Here is an 18,844-nt window from a genome sequence, read left to right as displayed (position 1 = left end):
AGCCACCCAGGCGCCCCACCCGAGCTGATTTCTTAGAAGGGATGTGACAAATCTGTTTTTGGGAGAAAAATGAGGAAAACCACAAACTCATACCACAATTGGTCGCATCCAATCCTTAAGCAGAAGAGGAGAATAGGAGTTTTTGAAGAACCGAAACAAGCAGCTTTCTGAGGCCTGGATGCCAGTTCCATCTTCAGAGCCTCTGACACAGCAAAGGACGTCCAGACGATTTTTCTGAAAGGACAAAGAGGAACAAAGGTGACACCCTCCTGCTACCTCACTTCGATTCTAGACTGTAAACAGACTGTCATCCCGACAACAACTTACCTCTTGACGCTTAATGTCTAACCCCAAGAGACTCACGAAACAGGTAATCTGAAGCAGGAAGTCAATGAGGACGGCCATCCCGGCAAACAGGGAGAAAGTGTGAACGGCTGGCATCTTTGACAAGGCTCCTGCAGGGGGAGAGAAGCCGCCTGGTCCCTTCCACTTACAGCAGGGGACCCTGTGCGAGTCTTACACTCACGTGTACGCAGCAACGCGAGGAGCCAGGACGGACCGAAGCCACGAGAAGACCCGCGCTTCCCACACCCCCCCGAGGCATGCCGCCCAAGTCTGGGGGTGTCACACCAGGACTCAAAGAGCCCACACACCCGGTGTTTTGCAAAATGGTATCAGCATCGGAACCACTTGGGGAGGTAAAAACGTTGGTTCCTGAGCTCTCCCCTTAGCCTACTTAATAGAACAGTGGGAATTCACACCCAATTCAACTGTATATAACAGGCTCTCCAGACAAATCTATGCATGTTGAACTTTCGGCACCATCAGTATCGGTCATTTCTTCTCGCACCTTCTATGCTTTGCTCTGGACAGCAGTATTTTCCATCTGCTATTAGATCAACAATATTAGTCTCCCACTTCCGTTACAATCAGATGAGGGTGCTCCTAGTCAGAAGTACTGGGTTAACACCCAGAAACTGCAAACTAGCAGCCCACAGGCCAGACGTATCCTGTATGGTCCATATTTAGGATGAAAAAACATTTAAAAAAAGTAGCCAGTATTAGGGTGCCTGGGTGGCTCAGTTGGTTAAGCAGCTGCCTTTGGCTCAGGTCATGATCCAGGAGTCCCGGGATCAAGCCCTGCGTCGGGCTGCCTCCTCAGCGAGGAGTCTGCTTCTCTCTCTCCCCCCCCTGCCGCTCCCTACCACTCGTTCTCTCTTTAAAAGTCTTTAAAAAAAAAAAAAAGTAGCCAATACTTAACAATGAGACTCGACACAAAAATCTAGATTCACAGCTTCACTTAGAAAAAAAAAAAGAAAAGAAACTGAACCTAGTAGCACCAGGCCAGCAACATGTAACTGCCTTTTTTAGACCTGAGCCCTCTGCTCCTCCTGTCCCCATTCAGAGTCATTCCAGTCTTGAGACACAGTATCGGTTGCTACTATCACATTTTCTGATGAGAAAACAAGAGAAAATAACTTTTTCTGCGCCTGTATCCATCAAAAGGAAGTGTAAGGACCACAGGTGAAAGTGCGCTGCTTTGTGGAAAGGAGGACCTGCACCCTGGCACGCGTCTGTTCTGAAAGCCCGCCGCCTCCGACGAGCAGCCCCGGGTGACAGGAGCCGGCAGCCCACGGAGGCGTTTCTGCCTGTGGCCCAGGCGGAATGATGGCATTTCTAATCCAGCCTCCTGCTCAGAAGACGCACTCGGTTTTCTCGTCCTACTGTTCCCACACAGAGACGGGGGCAGACAGCCCTGCTAGTGAGGCTGCATGGTGATTTCTCCAGAAGAAAGAAAGACAGGAAGCGCTGGTTTTTGTTCCAGCTTATTCTGGCTCCTTGCAGTGAGGTGAGGTCCAAGGACCTTGGCTCGTTAATGAGGTTGCTTCCCCGATGATTTGTGTGGACCGAGAAAGACTGTCTGTGCCTGTGGATTTCACTCAGAGTGGGGTGTTGGCAAGGCCCCTGTGGGGATGTGGGAATGCCATTTTCAAAGATCCACATTTGCCATGGGTGCCAAAAAGGGAAAGCAGCAGAGGAGTTCTAGGGTATCTGTCAGCCCGGACCCCAACATCCACACTGTCATGAACAACATGAGAAAGACGAGGGCCGCTGGGTGGCTCAGTCAGTCGGGCAGCCGACTCCTGATTTCAGCTCAGGTCATGATCTCAGGGTCGTGAGATGGGGCGCCGCATCAGGCTCTGCGCTGGGCGTGGAGCCTGCTTAAGAGTCTCTCTCTCCCTCTGCCCCTCCCCCCTCTAAAAAAAAAGAGGACACTTCCAAAATGATACCCAAGATACTGCCACTAATTTTTCTTGTGGTCCACTCTGATATTTTCTGATTACAGATCAAAGCTTAAACAAGGAAGCAACACAAAGGGACATATTCAGATACCCAGATCCTTCTACCCCCAGGCTCAGAAAACGGTGGGATTGGTAGACTTCAGAGTAATTACCTAAGAAAAATGCTACAGCCTCTGAAAAGGATGACAGGAACATACTAGGAGCCACTTCTCCTAGGACCCTGCCCAGCTGTTGATCCAGAGTTTCTCCTTGAAGACGTTCATCGCGCTTAAAAAAACAAAAAACAAAACACGGGCCATTAACATTTCTTTTTTTTTTTTTTAAGATTTTATTTATTTATTTGACAGAGAGAGACACAGTGAGAGAGGGAACACAAGCAGGGGGAGAGGAAGGAGGAGAAGCAGGCTTCCCGCCGAGCACCAGGACCCTGGGATCATGACCTGAGCGGGAAGGCAGATGCTTAATGACTGAGTCACCCAAGCGCCCCGGGCCATTAACATTTCTAAATAACAATGCCATCTCTTTGCTTCTTTGTTGCTTTGTGTTAACTCAATGGTAATGAAAAATGATTAGGAGCTTCTACTTATTGTAGATAAACTTTGATGCGGGACCAAAACTTGTCATGATAATCCATCCAGAGTAATCACTAAGCCCCGGAGCTAGGTAACAGGTGAGAAGCTCAAGGGAAGACTGGATCATCTTATCAGGAAAATACACAGAACGCAGGCTGCAGGTGGCTGGACCATTAAGTGACACTCTTCTGTGCCACTGAGTCTCCAAGTAAGGCCACCAGGAGAGAAAAAATCATGACTGAGACCATTTTCTACATCAGCAGGTCCTATGCTGACCTATCTTTTTAGTGGCATCTCTGACAAATCTTTGATTCTTCTACACTATTGGAGACTCATTTTAATAACAGTTGTATCCAAAATATTTTTCACAAGCACGCAAGCCCTTCTTGCACACATACTTAAAACTGAATTCTCAGGGCACCTGGGTGGCTCAGTCAGTTAAGTGTCTGACTCCTGGTTTCAGCTCAGGTCATGATCTCAGGGTCCTGGGATCAAGTCGAGTCGGGCTTCGTGCTCAGCATGGAGCCTGACTGTCCCTGCACTCTCTCTCTCTCTCTCTCATTAAAAAAAAAAAATCTTTAAAACACAATTCTCACTTTATACCTATTTCCCCAAACAAAGAGAAGGATGAACTTCTTGGTCTCAAAATGTCCCAAACAAGTTATGGACACCAATCAGCAACACAGAGAACAGGAAACAAAGCTGTCTCACTGTCCACACTCACAAGTACTCTGCATGGAGCGGAACAGCCATTAATGGAGCCCGCTACTTGGTCCGACGGCAAGCTCTGTGAGACTATGGAAACATACCTGGTAGGTCTGGACCAAAATGAAGATGTTGTCCACACCGACAGCCAGCACCAGGAATGGGATGACTTCAATCACAATGAGGGTGAGGGGGATCCCAACGTAACTGAAGATGCCCAATGAGCACGCCACTGAGCTCAACACAATGAGGATGCCAGCGATACCAAGGGAGATTTTAGAATCCACCTAAGACATGCAACAAAGACAAATCGTCAGACTGTCATCTCTCCTATGACTAAAAGGTCCTCATTTTACCTCTTTTTGGGTACGACCGATTTGGAGTTCAAAGTCCTCTCCGAGTTTGAGAAAAGATATGAAAAATGTTCTAGGTCTTCCCTGGCAACAAGTTTTACGGGCTTCAATTCTTAGGTGATGGTGTAGCCAAATTAGGAAAAACTGGATTGTGGGGAATAAAGTGTAAGTTTAAAATAAACCAAAAATTTGGAACTGAAGAAAACACATGCAGGAAATAGAAAATATTACATACAATGAAAACAGGGGAATGTAAACCAGTTTTGAACCTAATGATTTAGGATTAACTAAGTAGAGGCAGGGGCGCCTGGGTGGCTCAGTTGGTCAAGCATCTGACTCTTGATTTCAGCTCAGGTCATGATCTCAGGGTCATGAGATCGAGTGTCAGGCTCCAGCTGGGCGTGGAGCCTGCTCAGGATTTTCTTTTTCTCTCTCCCTCTGCCCTTCTACCCACCCCACCCCACCCCCCAAAAAAGTAAAGGCAAAAATATGATATCATGCTGTGCACTGTCATTTCTCTCCAACATACACACACACACCACTTACTAGAAACCTGCTACAGCTTTTGATGTGGCCCAAGGCTATGGAAATGTACAGAAACATGACCGCATAGCTGATCAGAACAGTGAAGACATCACCGTTACTTTCACGATTCAGTTCATCCTCAATACTTCGCTCAGTAGTGAAAGAAATGGTCAGATTTGGATTCTCGTAGTTTTTCACAAAATTAATAAACCTAAAAGTGTGAACAAATTTTATATTCTTAGTTAAAACTTAGTGACAGCTAAGTGAGAAACGCCTTCCCAACTTCTAGGACACAAAAGCCATGCTTCCTTAACCTGTACCCTATATTAGGATTCTTGACACTGGGGACCAGAAGGTGAGACAACCCCAGATTACAAAGTTCCAGACATGCTGAAGTTTCTATCACTTGAAACAAGTTTAGGACAAGTTTAAAAGTTGGCTCGTGGTGCTGGCTTCGGCAGCACGTATACTAAAATTGGAACGATACAGAGAAGATTAGCATGGATCCTGCGTAAAGATGACAAGCAAATTCGTGAAGCATTCCATTATAAAAAAAAAGTTGGTTCATGGTCTCATTTCTTTTTTACTAAAAAGGATTTCTAGGGGCGCCTGGGTGGCTCAGTAGTTAAGCGTCTGCCTTCGGCTCATGATCCTAGCATCCTGGGATCGAGCCCCACATCGGGCTCCCTGCTCTGCGGGAAGCCTGCTTCTCCCTCTCCCACTCCCCCTGCTTGTGTTCCCTCTCTCGCTGTGTCTCTCTCTGTCAAATAAATAAAATCTAAAAAAAAAAAAAAAGGGACATCTTTTAAAAAAATAAATAAAAAGGATTTCTAAATGAAGCATATTATAATAAAGATATATGCTCACAGAACAAACTTTTAAAAGTTGATTTACAAATTCAATGCAATCCCTATCAGAATCCCAGCTGACTTCTTCATAGAAAGATACGCTAATTCTTTTTTTTTAATTTTTTATTGTTACATTAATCACCACACATTACATCATTAGTTTTTGATGTAGTGTTCCATGATTCATTGTTTGTGCATAACACCCAGTGCTCCATGCAGAACGTGCCCTCTTTAATACCCATCACCAGGCTAACCCATCCTCCCACCCCCTCCCCTCTAGAACCCTCAGTTTGTTTTTCAGAGTCCATCATCTCTCATGGTTCGTCTCCCCCTCCGATTTCCCCCCCTTCATTCTTCCCCTCCTGCTATCTTCTTCTTCTTTTTTTTTTTTTTTTAACATATATTGTATTATTTGTTTCAGAGGTACAGGTCTGTGATTCAACAGTCTTGCACAATTCACAGCGCTCACCATAGCACATACCCTCCCCAATGACTATCACCCAGCCACCCCATCCCTCCCACCCCCCACCACTCCAGCAGCCCTCAGTTTGTTTCCTGAGATTAAGAATTCCTCATATCAGTGAGATCATATGATACATGTCTTTCTCTGATTGACTTATTTCGCTCAGCATAACACCTTCCAGTTCCATCCACGTCGTTGCAAATTGCAAGATCTCATTCCTTTTGATGGCTGCATAATATTCCATTGTATATATATATACACCACAAAAGATAACGCTAATTCTAAAATTCACATTTGGAATTGAAAGGGGCCCAGAAGAGCTAAACCCTTCTTTTTCAAGAAGAACAAAGGAGGACTTTGAGAACACACTTCTCGATCTCACACTTTCTACAGAATGACAGTAATCAAGACAGTGCGGTACAAGCATAAGGACAGGCAAGAAGATCAAAGGAACACAACTAAGAGTCTCAAAAGAAATCATGTATCTGTGGTCACCTAATTTTCGACAAGGTGGCAAGACTATTCAATGAAAGAAAGAGTCATCTTCTCAACAAATGGCCCAGGATCATCTGGATTAGCACATTACATGAAAAAATGAACTCACGTGGATCAAAGACCTAAATGTGAGAGCTAGAACTCTAAAATCCTCCGAAGACACAGGCATAAATTGCCATGTCCTTGGATCAAGCCATAGTTTCTCAGATAGGACACCAAAAGTTTGAGCAACAAAAGAAAAAACTAAAAAATTGGGACTTTAAAACTAAAAACTCGTGCTTCAGTGGGCACCAGCGAGAAAACAGAACAAACAAAACAAAGAAACTGGGAGCAAATACCTGGAAATCATATAGCTGACGGTAGACTTGTAGAACATATAAGAATTCTTATAATTTAACAGTAAAAATAAAGATAATTCAGTTAAAAGTGGGCAAAGGATAGGAATAGTTATACGGATGGCCAGCAAGCACAAGAAAAGATGCCTGCAATCAGTAGCCATCAGGGAAATGCAAATCAAAACCACACTGAGATACCACCTCACACCCACTAGGATGGCCAGAACCAAAAGGTCACATAACAAGTGTTCACGAGGATGTGGAGAAATAGGACCCCTCATACAGGCTGGTGGGAATGTAAAACGGTGCAGCCACCGTGGAAAACAATCTGGCAATTCTTCAAAGAGTTACCGTATGACCCAGCAATTCTACTCCTAGGTATATATCCGAGAGAAATGGAAACGTATTAAAGTTCACACAAAAACTTGTATATGAATGTCTACAGAGGCATTATTCATAATGGCCAAAAGGTAGGAACCACCCAAATGTGCATCAACTGATGATGGATAAAAATGAGGCATATCCACAGGATGAACCATTATGCAGCCATAGAAAGGAATGAGGTACTGATACATGCTGTAACTTGGATGAACCTTGGAAACACGCTACGGGAAAGAAGCCAGACACAGAAGTCCGCGTATATGCTTCCATTCAAGTAAATGTCCAGAATACAATTATCATATGGAGACAGAAAGTAGATCAATGGGTGCGCAGGGCTGGGAGGTGGGAGGATGACGATGTGGGGTGATAGCTAAAGGAGATGGGGTTTCTTTTTGAGATTAAAAAACAAAAAAGTTCTCAAATTCACTGTGGTGACAGTTGCATATCAATGAATACACTAAAAGCTGCTGGATCACGCTTTAATTGGGTGAAATGTCCGGTATGGGATTTATATTCCAACAAAGCTGTTAAAACAAAAAGCACTGAAAGGTATAAAGGGTCAAAGTGTCCTGTCCTCCTCTGCCCTCTGTCCTATTATCTACGGGCTATAAACAGAGTTAACAATTTCCCGGGTCCCGTGCTTGAGATTTTTCTAGGGATGGACAGCATGTACAGCATATATTTCCCTAGGCATGCTGATTGCAGCTTTTATGTCCTTCATCTGGAATCATCTATTCACCTATCTTTAGTGACCCCAGGATTTCCTACCGTGCGTGTCCCTTACTAATGTGCATCTAGCTTGCTCCCGGTGGCTTGCTGTGAGAGATGGGTGCACGGAATGTAGACTTTCGCATTCCTGTGCAGGGTATCTATTCACACAACGTTTACGGATGAACTGCCTTATAGACTTTTTTCTTAGCATCATTAGTACCAAGCAGGAAAAAAAATGACTTAGATCTGTTGTTGGTTAATTTAGCTGAATGAAGTTTCAGTGCATTCTATTAGCGCCCAGCTTCCCACAGAACAAAGACAGCAACTCACTCTTTCTCCCAGGCCTGGGCCCTCTGGAGCTTCTCTGTATCGTTGTAGTAATTATTGACAGGAAAGGTAATCACAAGGGCTGTGGCATTATTGTAGTTTTGATCTAGAATGGGAAAAATGGGACATCCAGAAGATGAGAAGCAGGCAGAAAATTAGATAAACACGAGGGAAAATCCCGAGACCACGAGATGACTGATTTCTCACGGGGGCTGTAGTCTATGCTCTAAGAACAAAAACCAGTTCACTGACATAGTGTCTGTGCAGCTCAGTTAATGAATAAAAAGGATGCTCTAGAATCTGACATGGGCAGTTTCATTCAGAATGAGTAACTTCTTTAACTATGTAGCATGTGCGTGGTAAAAATTTCAAGCAGAAAGGTGATCCATGCAGACTCTCCTTCCCCAGTCCTCGTTCCATGCTCTTAGTTCTCCTCCCCACCATCTGAACTATTTCCAGAGACACTCCATGCATGCTCAAGCAAACACATATATTCTTGCCCTTTCCTTTTTTTAAAAATATAACATAAATATTTATATAGTTTAATATATATATAGTTTTAAATATTGTATTCATGTATTTGTGAGAGCGAGCACGCAAGCAAGTACACAAGCAGGGGGAGCGACAGGCAGAGGGAGAAGCAGGCTTCCCGCCGAGCAGGGAGCCCGATGCGGGGCTCGATCCCAGGACCCTGGGACCATGACCTGAGCCGAAGGCAGACGCCCAACTGACTAGCAACACACTGTCCTGCACATTACATTTTTTAATTTGTATCTTGGAGATGGCTCCATTTCAGGACATAAAGAGCTTTTTTTCTGCTGTATCTTATTTTCTAGTATAATTTAACCAATCTCCAGATGATGGACATTTTTGCAATTTTTAAAATTATAAACAAAAGTACTACAAAGAATAACCTGGGAAATACTTTTCATGTGTAAAGTACATATTTGGAGAATCAATTCTTATAAGTAGAAGCACTGAATCAAAAGGTATGTGCAATTGCAATTTTGATAAATTCCCCCAAACTGCCCTTCAAAGAGGCTATCCTCTTTTTCATTTCTTTATTCAGCAAGACATTTACTGAGACCCTGCTTCGTGCCAGGCATTAATTATGTTAGGTACTCTGGATATGTATCAGTGAACAAAAGAGGAAAATCCCTGCCTTCCTGGAGCTTACATTCTAGGAACCATTTACACTCCCGCCAGCAATGGGGTCCCTATCACGTTCGCCCACAGAGGGTTTATCAAACTCTTAGGTCTTTGCCCCTGTGTTAGGTACAAAGACTGAAGTGAGGTGCATTTCACTATCTAGGAGTGAGGTGAGGCATTTCCCCCATATAATGAACAGCCCTGTGTGTTTGTTCTTTTGTTAACTTTCATATGGCTTTGCCCACTTTTCTTCTGGGTTGCTGGCCTTTTCTTTTCACAAGAGCCCTTTATATATCAAGGACACGCTATCCATTATGTGTACTGTTTTTCTTCCCCCTCTGGTTTAGTTGCCCCCCCCCCTTTTTTTTAAGTTTATGATGCTTCTTTTCCACATAGGAATTTTAAATTCTTATGTAGTCAAATTCATCAATGTTTCCTTTTGTGGCTTCTGGGTTTTTTCTGTCTCACTTAGAAAATGCCTTCTCCATTTTAAAATTATTTCTGAAAATTCCTCCCATATTTTCTTCTAGATCTTTAATAGCTTCGCTTCTTATACATCTGTTTTTGACACATCTGGAGTTTATGTGGATGGAAGGAATAAGTAGAGATCACATTTAATTTTGATGGCTGCTTGCCAGTTGGTGACACCATCTTTTCCCCACGGATCAGAAGTGGCATTTTATGAGGCAGAGTAAAATTTAAATATAGATAGGACTTATCCCTTCCTACTGGGTGAGGAGAACAGCATCTAATTGGCCTCTTCCTTGAGCTGGAGAAAAACCTGTTGAGCTGCCTATCATTAGGCTTCTGCTGCTGAGGCTGTCACCTGAAGCATGACCCCGTCACACCTGGTGCAGTCTGTTCCAGGGGCCACAGGACCCAACCAGCAAAGAGCAAACCCACTGCTCCTCCCCCACAGCAGTGTCTCAATTCTGAACCAACTGGTTTAGGAAGAAAACACAGAACAACTTTGTTTCTTTTTCCCCATATCTCACATATTATATCACTCCCATTACAGACTTTTTTTTTTTTTTAAGATTTTATTTGAGAGCGAGCGAGCGTGAGAGCACAAGCAAGGTGAGTGGCAGGCAGAGGGAGAGGGAGAAGCAGGTTCTCTGCTGAGTAGGGAGCCGGACACAGGGCTCAATCCCGAAGGCAGACACTTAACTGACTGAGCCACCCAGGCGCCCCACAGATGTTCTTCACCTGAGGTCCACAGACTCCCTAAGGGTTCCCTGAACTCCTTGAAACTGAACAATGAGTTATGTGGAGGTGCACAAATGCAATATTCTGGTGAAAAATCCTTGGCTTTTGACAGCTTCCCAAAGTGTGCATCATCTCCTTCTTTTAAACCCAGAAGGAAACCCAAAGCCAAAGCCCAAAGCAAGCCTACACTTGGGATAGTTACCACTTGACTCTTAGTGACAAAACCAAGGCTACTTTATCAACAGGAAAAGCAGAAGCTTCTCTTACTTACCATCATAGCCTCCTAACACAAGCCACGGGAACACTGGCCCACCAAACGTACCCAGGCAAGGATCATGGAGCAAACTGGTATCATTCAGAGAGGCAGGAGCCCTGCGAAGTGGTTTAGAAAACACCTCCCAGTTAGAACAAGCCTCAAGACATCACAGAGACCTAAACATTTACACAACGAACAGTTAAAGACGCCGAAGATATCCTAAGCACCATGTGGGCCCTGTGGTTCCTTAGGTGAGTAATGCGGTCCAGCACGTGCCTCTGGGAGCCAGACTCACGCCAACCCAGCACGATGCGGTCAGTACGGCACAGCGCACGGCGCACACGGGAACAGAGCTCACGCGGTGCATGGCGCAGACGAGGGAGCAGCTAACACACAGAGAAGACTGCCGCCAAAAAGAGGAGGCTGTATGGAAGCAGGTCTCTAAGGCTGGGGGGGATGCACCTGGGGGGTGGTTTGAAGGTGCTCTTACGACCGCAACATGGGAAGAGAAGAAAGAATGAGAACAGGGACGTGGGAGAAGAGAGCAACAAGATGGCCGTGTGAGGAGCCACACCAAGTCCTGTCTAGAGCATGGGGCGCCTACAAAGGGGAGGACTTCTGAGGGAAGGGACAGGGCTGGAAAGGGTGAGGGACAGACAATGAAAAAAAGGATTAAGTGCCCTGCTGCATGGTTTGGATTATTACCCTTCAGGCACTGGGGAGCAATTAGAGACCTGGGGGAAAAGGATGTCATGAGCTGTTTTACACATATAACTCAGGTGGTAAAATGGAAGAAGGTCTAGAAGTGGGACGGAAAGGGGAGGAAAAGCCCGCAGACCAGTCAGGTTCGTGCAAGGGTCCAGGCAAGGGTGGTGCTGTGAAGACAGCCAGTGGGGGGACCAGCATTCCAGAACACATTCTGAGCCAGACCTCTGCTGGGCACTCAGGAAGGTTCTCACAGATGACCTGAAGCTCGGCCCTTCAGAGCCCGTGGCTAATGGGCTCCGACTGGAGGTCAGGCCACCCGCGTGGGGCAAACAGGCTGCAGGGATGTAGCCAGAAGCCAAGTCCCATCAGCCCACACAGGGGACCCTGCCACCACATCATGGATTTGAGAGCTCATCCAGAGGCTAAAATCCGTGAGAATTACATAAGGGAGGTAAGGCTGAGGACGGATGAAGAGATACAGCCTCGAGTTTGAGTAACTGTAGATGTTGGTGCCATCACACGATACAGGGGATACGGGGGAAGGAGGAGATCTGTGCTTGGTTCTGGGTGCACCGGGTTTGCCAGGCGTGCAGGACCTCTGGGGGAAAAGCCCACGAAAAGCTGGAGGGAGGTGAGAGCCGGAGACATAGAAGTGCAGAGATCCGCGGGTGGGAGCGAGGCGGCCCACAGCAGTGTTTCTGCACCGACCTGAACCCATCTCCCCTTGGATAAAACACTAGTCTCCTGCATCATCCTCTCTGCCAAAATCTTGTTGACCTCCATTTTGTAAGACAGAAAGTAAACAGCTTTTCCCTTTAAATATAAAAACTGAAGAATACTAATTTTTCAATTTTCAAACTGCCCATGGCCGCCCCGTACCATCTACCCTGTGGAGAACGCTGGTTTAGCGTATACGGGCGTGCCATTACTGTTTTAGGAAATAGAGCAAATGCAGCCTAAGCACCTCAAGATCACATCCCAGTAACAAAAACAGAACAGAGCTTAAGGCCACCAGACCAGACCAGAGGTCAGAGTGGCTGGCTCCAGAGATGTGGTTAGTTGACAGCACACTCAGAAGTGACAAGGAATAGGGGCACTGGGTGGCTTAGTCAGCTGGGCATCTGACTCCTGGCTTTGGCTCAGGTCATGATCTCAGGGTTGTGGGATCGAGCCCCATGTCCAGCTCCACGCTCAGGGGGGAGTGTGCTCGAAAGAGTCTCTCTGCACCTCCCCTGACTCGCGTGTATACTCTCGTCCTCTCTAAAATAAACAAAAAATCTTTTTAAAAAATGACAAGGAATAATTTCTCTGTCCCCAAAGTGACCCAACAGCCACGGTGGCTGTTTGACTGGCTGAACGACTGTCTCCAGGCCACGTGAGGGCATTCAGGGACAGCAGGCCTATCAAGTGCAGGCTGCTCTCCCTGCCATGGGCATAGACCTAAACATCACGTCACAGTCACCAAGCACTGTGACTAATGCAAATGATAATTGCAGCCTGCCCAGCTAGATGGGCCTCCAATGGGAAGCCGCTTCAGCGCCCTCCAGTCTGAACTGCGCACCAATCCTACCCTCACTTCTCAAGGGGACACTGCACGTTTTCGTTCATTTATTTTGAGAGAGACAGGGTGTATGTGTGTACATGAATGCATGAGAGGGGCGGAGGGAAAGGAAGAGAAGCTCCAGCAGACTCCACGCTGAATGTGGAGCCTGACGTGAGGCTTCTTCTCACAACCCCAAGATCATGACCTGAGCTGAAACCAAGAGCCGGAAGCTTAACTGACGGAGCCACCCAGGTGCCCCAACATTTTAAAAACAATCTGGTATCATGGTATAAATTCATATTTTTAAGACAGGAAAAAGCACTACAGGCTTCTGTTTTTGTACTACGATGCCACTGGTGGTATGGCAGATGCAACTATGTGTTTTCATTCCAGGCATGAGTTAAAGGCTCAGTTTATACACTATGAACACTCCCACCCCAGGACCTTTGTACTTGCGGCCTGTGTACTTGGAACACTTTTCCCTCCAATATTCACAGGCTCCCTCCTCTCCTTTCCGTGTGAGCAGGTGTCCACTCCATCTAAAGCGGCACACCCCCACTGCACTCATCTCCTTGCCGGGCTGAACTTCTCCAAAGCTCTCATCTCTACCTGGCACGAGCATACATCTATTTATTCAGTGCCGGTCTCCCTGCTTTCGAACGTGTGCTTCGCAGGGCAGGGACATGCTGTGTGCTCACTGCTGGGTCTCTGGCACCAACAACCGTGTGTAGCGACAGCAAGTGCTCCCAGGTCAGTGGGATGAATGAATGACCATCTCCCGCCACATACCGTACACAGTATAGCAAGTGCGTGTGGTAATCTGCATACACAAAGAAGTCATCGCCTATTTTGTGGTCCAGCATGGAATGGCTGTTCTGGAAGTAATTTAACACGCTCATAATGGTGCAGTTCTTGTTATAGGGTGAGAGGGGGGCCACGCAGATGTCTTCAAGTGTCACGGTCTCATTGTTATAAAATGCGGTGATATTTTCAATGGCGGTTTGTAAGTCAAGAACCTGAAAGAAGATTTTAAAAACAAATCCAGAAACACATCAGATTTCTCTCAGATTGTGACTAATCGTTATTGCCCTGACAGGTCAGAAGATAAAAAGTATTTGGGGAAAATGCTTCCTCACACAAGGAAGAGGACTAAGACGTGCTGTGGTAATGTATCTGACAGCACCAGGAGCCCCCTCTCAGAGACAGCTAGCTGGGAGAGAGACCCTGCTGAGAGGCGTCCGAGAGGCGGCAGGGGACACTGTCACCAGGACAGAACTCAGTGCAGGACACACAAACATCCGCCCTTCCCCGCCCCCCCCGCAGCGGTGAACCACAGGGCCTATGTGCCCGGACCTCCCGATCGCACCCTCTTACCAACAAAACGCCCGCTACTCCTTGCTCTGTGCTAGTCGTTTACATATATGCCCATATTTCCTAACACAGAATACGTTTCGGGAGATAAATGACTACATTGTGCATCTTTTAGAACAAGTTGGGAAAAAGCAACAGTCATTGGGTGGAGAAAAGATTCTGCTACAGGGCGCCTGGGTGGCTCAGTCGGCTAAGCGTCTGCCTTTGGCTCAGGTCATGATCCCATATGGGGCTCCCTGCTCAGCCTCAGCGGAGAGTCTGCTTCTCCCTCTCCCTGCCACTCCCCCTGCTTATACTCTCTCACTCTGTCAAATAAACAAAATCTTAAAAAAAAAAAAAAAAAAAAGGAAAAATTCTGAAGTCTTGAGACCATTTTGATGTTTCTCGAGATAAAAGACTTTCTGTAGGCAAGAGCCATATTTCAAAGAAAAATCACGTGATTGTGCAACTGCTCATCAAAAAAAATCCATGGGATGCCATTTATTCATAGACAGCGTTCTCCAGGGCAAGTGTGACCAGGGAAAATGGGAAGGCTTCAAGGCCTCTGTAAGAGAACGGGACGGATCTCATTCCGAATGCACCTCTTACCAAAAGCAGGCTGGGGCCCACATTCAGGCAATGATAAATTCATTCCTGCAGGGGGGGTCAGCAGTAGCTCCTTCCTGGACCCCCAGCACAGCATAAGAGGCTTCATTCCTTGGGGTCCTGGCACATTACTTTTCAATTACCAAGGGAAAAATTGACTAAGGTAAATTATACATTCTGCTTCAATGGAGAAATGTTCATCTCAATTTCAAGAAAGAAGCCAACCTGCTATATGAAGTAAATACACAAGCAGTCTACAGTCAATTTCTCATTAAGTTCAACATCCACCGTTTACTTTCTTGAAAAAGTAAACGAAAAGCACCTTTCCTTTTCTCACTGTTGAGATTTTCAAGCTTTCCCACTACGTTCAGCCTCATTCTGACATCAGGTAGAACTGGTCCACATGGAAAAGCCAGCTAGCACACCCCTGGACTCCCGGGACTGATTTCTGCTAAGAGCACATTACCTGGTGCAAGATCCCTACGTCGAGCGGGGGCCCGAAGGGCACGTCGGACCCCGAGGGGTACGGCTGGTAAGTGTGCACACTGGTGTGGGGGGCCTGGATGATGAGCTGCTCCGTGCGGAAGAAGGGCCCAAAGTGCGTGTCAAAGTACTCTTTCTCCAGGCGCGCCCGGCTGCCGGGGGCGGACCACAGGTCCACTGGGTTGGTCGTGACCTGCACAAACACCAGGCCTGACGAACAGGCGGCGATGAAGGCCAGGGAGAAGAAGATGACGCAGCCTGGGTTTCGGACGCAGAAAGAGCCCCACTGGGAGAAGAGCCGCCTCAGACTGCCCTCGAATGCCGCACCGAGCGCGTCGCAGCACGACGCCTCCCCTGGAAGAGCGGGAGAGGAAGGGAGGGTGGAGGTTAAGGGCCAGGCCATTCCTGAAAGCCGGAACAGGGAAAGCGTTAGCTACTGCCACATGGGCGGGCACTGTGCCCGCACCGGGGGTGGCACGGGGTCCTGCGCTGCTCCCCCCACCCCGACCCTCAGCACCTACCTGCTCAGGAAGTCACCCTGCTTGCCTGCCCACCGTGACAGCCGTCCCCCCCTGCCCGAGGAGCGATGCTCGCTCAGGGGCACAGTGCTCTGAGCGCTCTGTCCACAGCGGGTCCCAGCCAGCTTTCCGGCTACACCTGCCCTCCGCCTGTTCCACCAGCCCCTCCGGCTCTTGCCCCCGTGCCTAACTGTCCTACTACGGTTACTCAGGACTTGCTCCTGTCTGCCAGCTCGGCCAGGACCCATCTGTCTGGATCACAGCCGTGTCCTTGACATGGGCACACTGCCTGGCCCAGACCGGTGCAGAGATGCTTGCGGAGGAAACCAACACTGGAGCCCACGCACTCCTAACCGTGTAAGTACAGATGCGCCTACCTTTGTCACTGGCATTTACAGAGAAAGCGATGTTGCTATCAATGGGCGTGTACTCGGAGACAAAATAGTGCTTTCTGAAAAATAAAAGCACATAAGTAGTATCAGTGGACCTCTGACATAATGAGGCTGTTTTTCTAACAGTCCTGTAACCCCATTAAAAGCTTACTTCCTCATTCTGTCCTCTTCCTCCTGAACCACTACCCACACCCCCCTCCCCGCCAGGTTCCCTTGCTCTAAGTCCTGCTCACCAGTCTCAGGAGAAAATTTAAGAAGGTATTTTTTTTGGGGGGGGGGAATTTATTTATTTGAGAGAGAGAGTGCAAGAGAGAGCGTGAGCACAGAGACAGGGGGAAGGGCAGAGGGAGAGAGAAACTTTGGCAGACTCCACACTGAGGGCGGAGCCCGATGCAGGGCTCAACCTCACCACCCTGAGGTCACGACCTGAGCTGAAATCAAGAGTCATATGCTTAACCGACTGTGCCACCCAGGCACCCCTAAGAAGGTATTTAAAAAACAGATTAATAAAGGATAGTTTCACCTTGTAGCCTTCATTTAGGTTTAAAACTTTAGGTCCTTTAAAAGCAGCGAACGGCAATTCGCATACCTAGTGCCTAGAGCATCGTTCTAAACATCAGTCTACATCCGTCTACAACACAAGGAACGAGGGCTCCCTGTGGAAGAGGTGGATTCCAGGGCTGGGGCAGGGAAAATACAAGATGAGTCTGGAACATCTTGTGATTCCAGAAACTAAGTACACACTTGAGAAAGGTGGGGCATGTTAAAAACAAAACAAAACACAGGAGTCAACCAGAAGGCGCTCTCAATGGTCAAAACTGGAAAAATCTGAGCAACAAAACAAAGGACAGTGTTGAATAGAGCCGACAAAACTAAAAAAAAAAAGTCCATGATATAAATATAATTGAATCAATAATGAAGTAGAGCAGGAAGGATAACTGTGTGTACAGAGTAAGTCCAACTAGTAAAGGTAGAAGAAATACAACCAAACCACCAAATCACCATCGGGCAAACAACACAGCAGTAACCGCCACAGACAAGAGCCACCAGTGGATGCTACAATCAGTGGACAGTTTTAGGAGAAACAAGGTATCAGCCCAGTTTTGACCTATCTCCCTTAGGATATTGATCAACTCCAAAGGGAGAAGCCGCAATTCTACAGGAAAGAAACCCAGCAGACACCCTCTTCACCCAGTGACGAAAGTTAATATCACCAGTGAAGAGACCTATCGAGATCGTGTAGCACCGAAACGAGATGCTGAGAAAGACCCATCACTTCTCTGATACTCTTGTCACAAACACGTAACCTCAATCTGATCGCGAGATCAGATAAAGATCTGATCAGATAAAGCCTGAGGGACATTTTACAAAATAACTCTCCAGTACTTATCAAAAGTGTCCAGGCCATAAAAAAATTCCAGAAAATCTGTCACGGACTGGGGGAAAGTAATGAACAGAAGGTGAATGTGGAGTGGGGTCCTGAACAGAACAAGGGCAGCAGAGGAAGGTTTTCCTGGTGATACTTGAACAAAGTGTGTGCTTTAGCTAATACTACTACACCAACGTCATTTTTGGGGTTCTGGTAATTACATACTGTGAGTGACATAAGTCATAACATTAGGGGAAGCTGCGTAAAGGGTACATATAAATTCTATTATTTTTGCAACTTCCTGGTAATTCTAACATTATTTCAAAACAAAAAGATAAAACGTACTTCCTAATCAAGATGCGAGTATCTAAAAGGACTGCAGACAGTACTGCATTTAATTAGATTTGAATCAGATTCAGCTCTTAAGACTTTCTGTTAAAGAATGGGTGGGTAATGCACAGTGCTTTAAAAATCACTCATCGTGGGCGCCTGGGTGGCTCAGTCGTTAAGCGTCTGCCTTTGGCTCAGGTCATGATCCCAGGGTCCTGGGATCGAGCCCCACATCGGGCTCCCTGCTCCGCGGGAAATCTGCTTCTCCCTCTCCCACTCCCTCTACTTGTGTTCCCTCTCTCACTGTGTCTCTCTGTCAAATAAATAAATAAAATCTTAAAAAAATAAATAAATAAAAATAAAACTCACTCATCGTTTTGAATAAATCAATGAAACCAACTTCAAATGTTCAAATGTCTAAGCAGATCTTTGACTGCTTACTGATTAACTACAGGACATAAGCAATCATGGAGTGCATTCACGTGATCCTTGTTTCTCGGTTTAGTTAACCAAGGACCGCCAGGCGAAAGCTGGGCGTGCCACCTGGGCACCTTGCTCTCCTCGCCCTGGGGATCACAGAACCGCTCACCTGTAGCACCACACGGCAAAAAATGCTCCAAAAAACACGAGCAAGAACGCCATGTAGGCGGTCCACATGATGACGTACATGGCGTCCAGGCCCAAGAGTGTCCAGGGAGCTGGAGTGGGCGGCGGCTGGGGCTTGGGGCCACACACGGCCGAGCAGTCCTGGCAGCTGCATGGCCCCGTGACTTCGTCCACAGACTCATCACAGCCCTTGGTGGCATTGTTCATGGGCTCCATCCCATGGGCCGGAAGATCTGCGGGGAGCATGGGCTCGAGTGAATAGCTCAGTAAAACAAGTGACAAAGTCTGCGTTCGATGATATTGGAACCCA

The 18,844-nt window shown here is 46.8% G+C and overlaps 1 protein-coding gene and 1 non-coding gene across 2 annotated transcripts in view; one reads left to right on the top strand and one right to left on the bottom strand.

Moving 5' to 3' along the window:
- Positions 1-18,844, bottom strand: part of NPC1 (NPC intracellular cholesterol transporter 1) — a 48,011-nt gene that overhangs the window by 9,313 nt on the left and 19,854 nt on the right. Inside the window, exons 6-16 of the mRNA XM_032421235.1 lie at positions 18,518-18,767; positions 16,215-16,288; positions 15,303-15,673; positions 13,670-13,896; positions 10,645-10,745; positions 8,022-8,124; positions 4,480-4,669; positions 3,685-3,867; positions 2,456-2,570; positions 328-455; positions 94-234 (exon numbers count right to left, since the gene is read on the bottom strand). Coding sequence (XP_032277126.1) covers positions 94-234; positions 328-455; positions 2,456-2,570; positions 3,685-3,867; positions 4,480-4,669; positions 8,022-8,124; positions 10,645-10,745; positions 13,670-13,896; positions 15,303-15,673; positions 16,215-16,288; positions 18,518-18,767 — 1,883 coding nt within the window. The remainder of the gene's footprint in view (positions 1-93; positions 235-327; positions 456-2,455; positions 2,571-3,684; positions 3,868-4,479; positions 4,670-8,021; positions 8,125-10,644; positions 10,746-13,669; positions 13,897-15,302; positions 15,674-16,214; positions 16,289-18,517; positions 18,768-18,844) is intronic.
- On the top strand, positions 4,904-5,010 carry LOC116642881. Its single transcript, XR_004301412.1, has one exon. It is a non-coding gene; the product is annotated as a U6 spliceosomal RNA (small nuclear RNA).

Source organism: Phoca vitulina, unplaced genomic scaffold (genome assembly GCF_004348235.1).
Source record: "Phoca vitulina isolate PV1807 unplaced genomic scaffold, GSC_HSeal_1.0 scaffold24, whole genome shotgun sequence".
NCBI classification, from domain to species: Eukaryota; Metazoa; Chordata; class Mammalia; order Carnivora; family Phocidae; genus Phoca; species Phoca vitulina.
The sequence above is the reverse complement of the archived record's forward strand: the minus strand, read 5'-3'. Positions and strand labels throughout refer to the sequence as shown.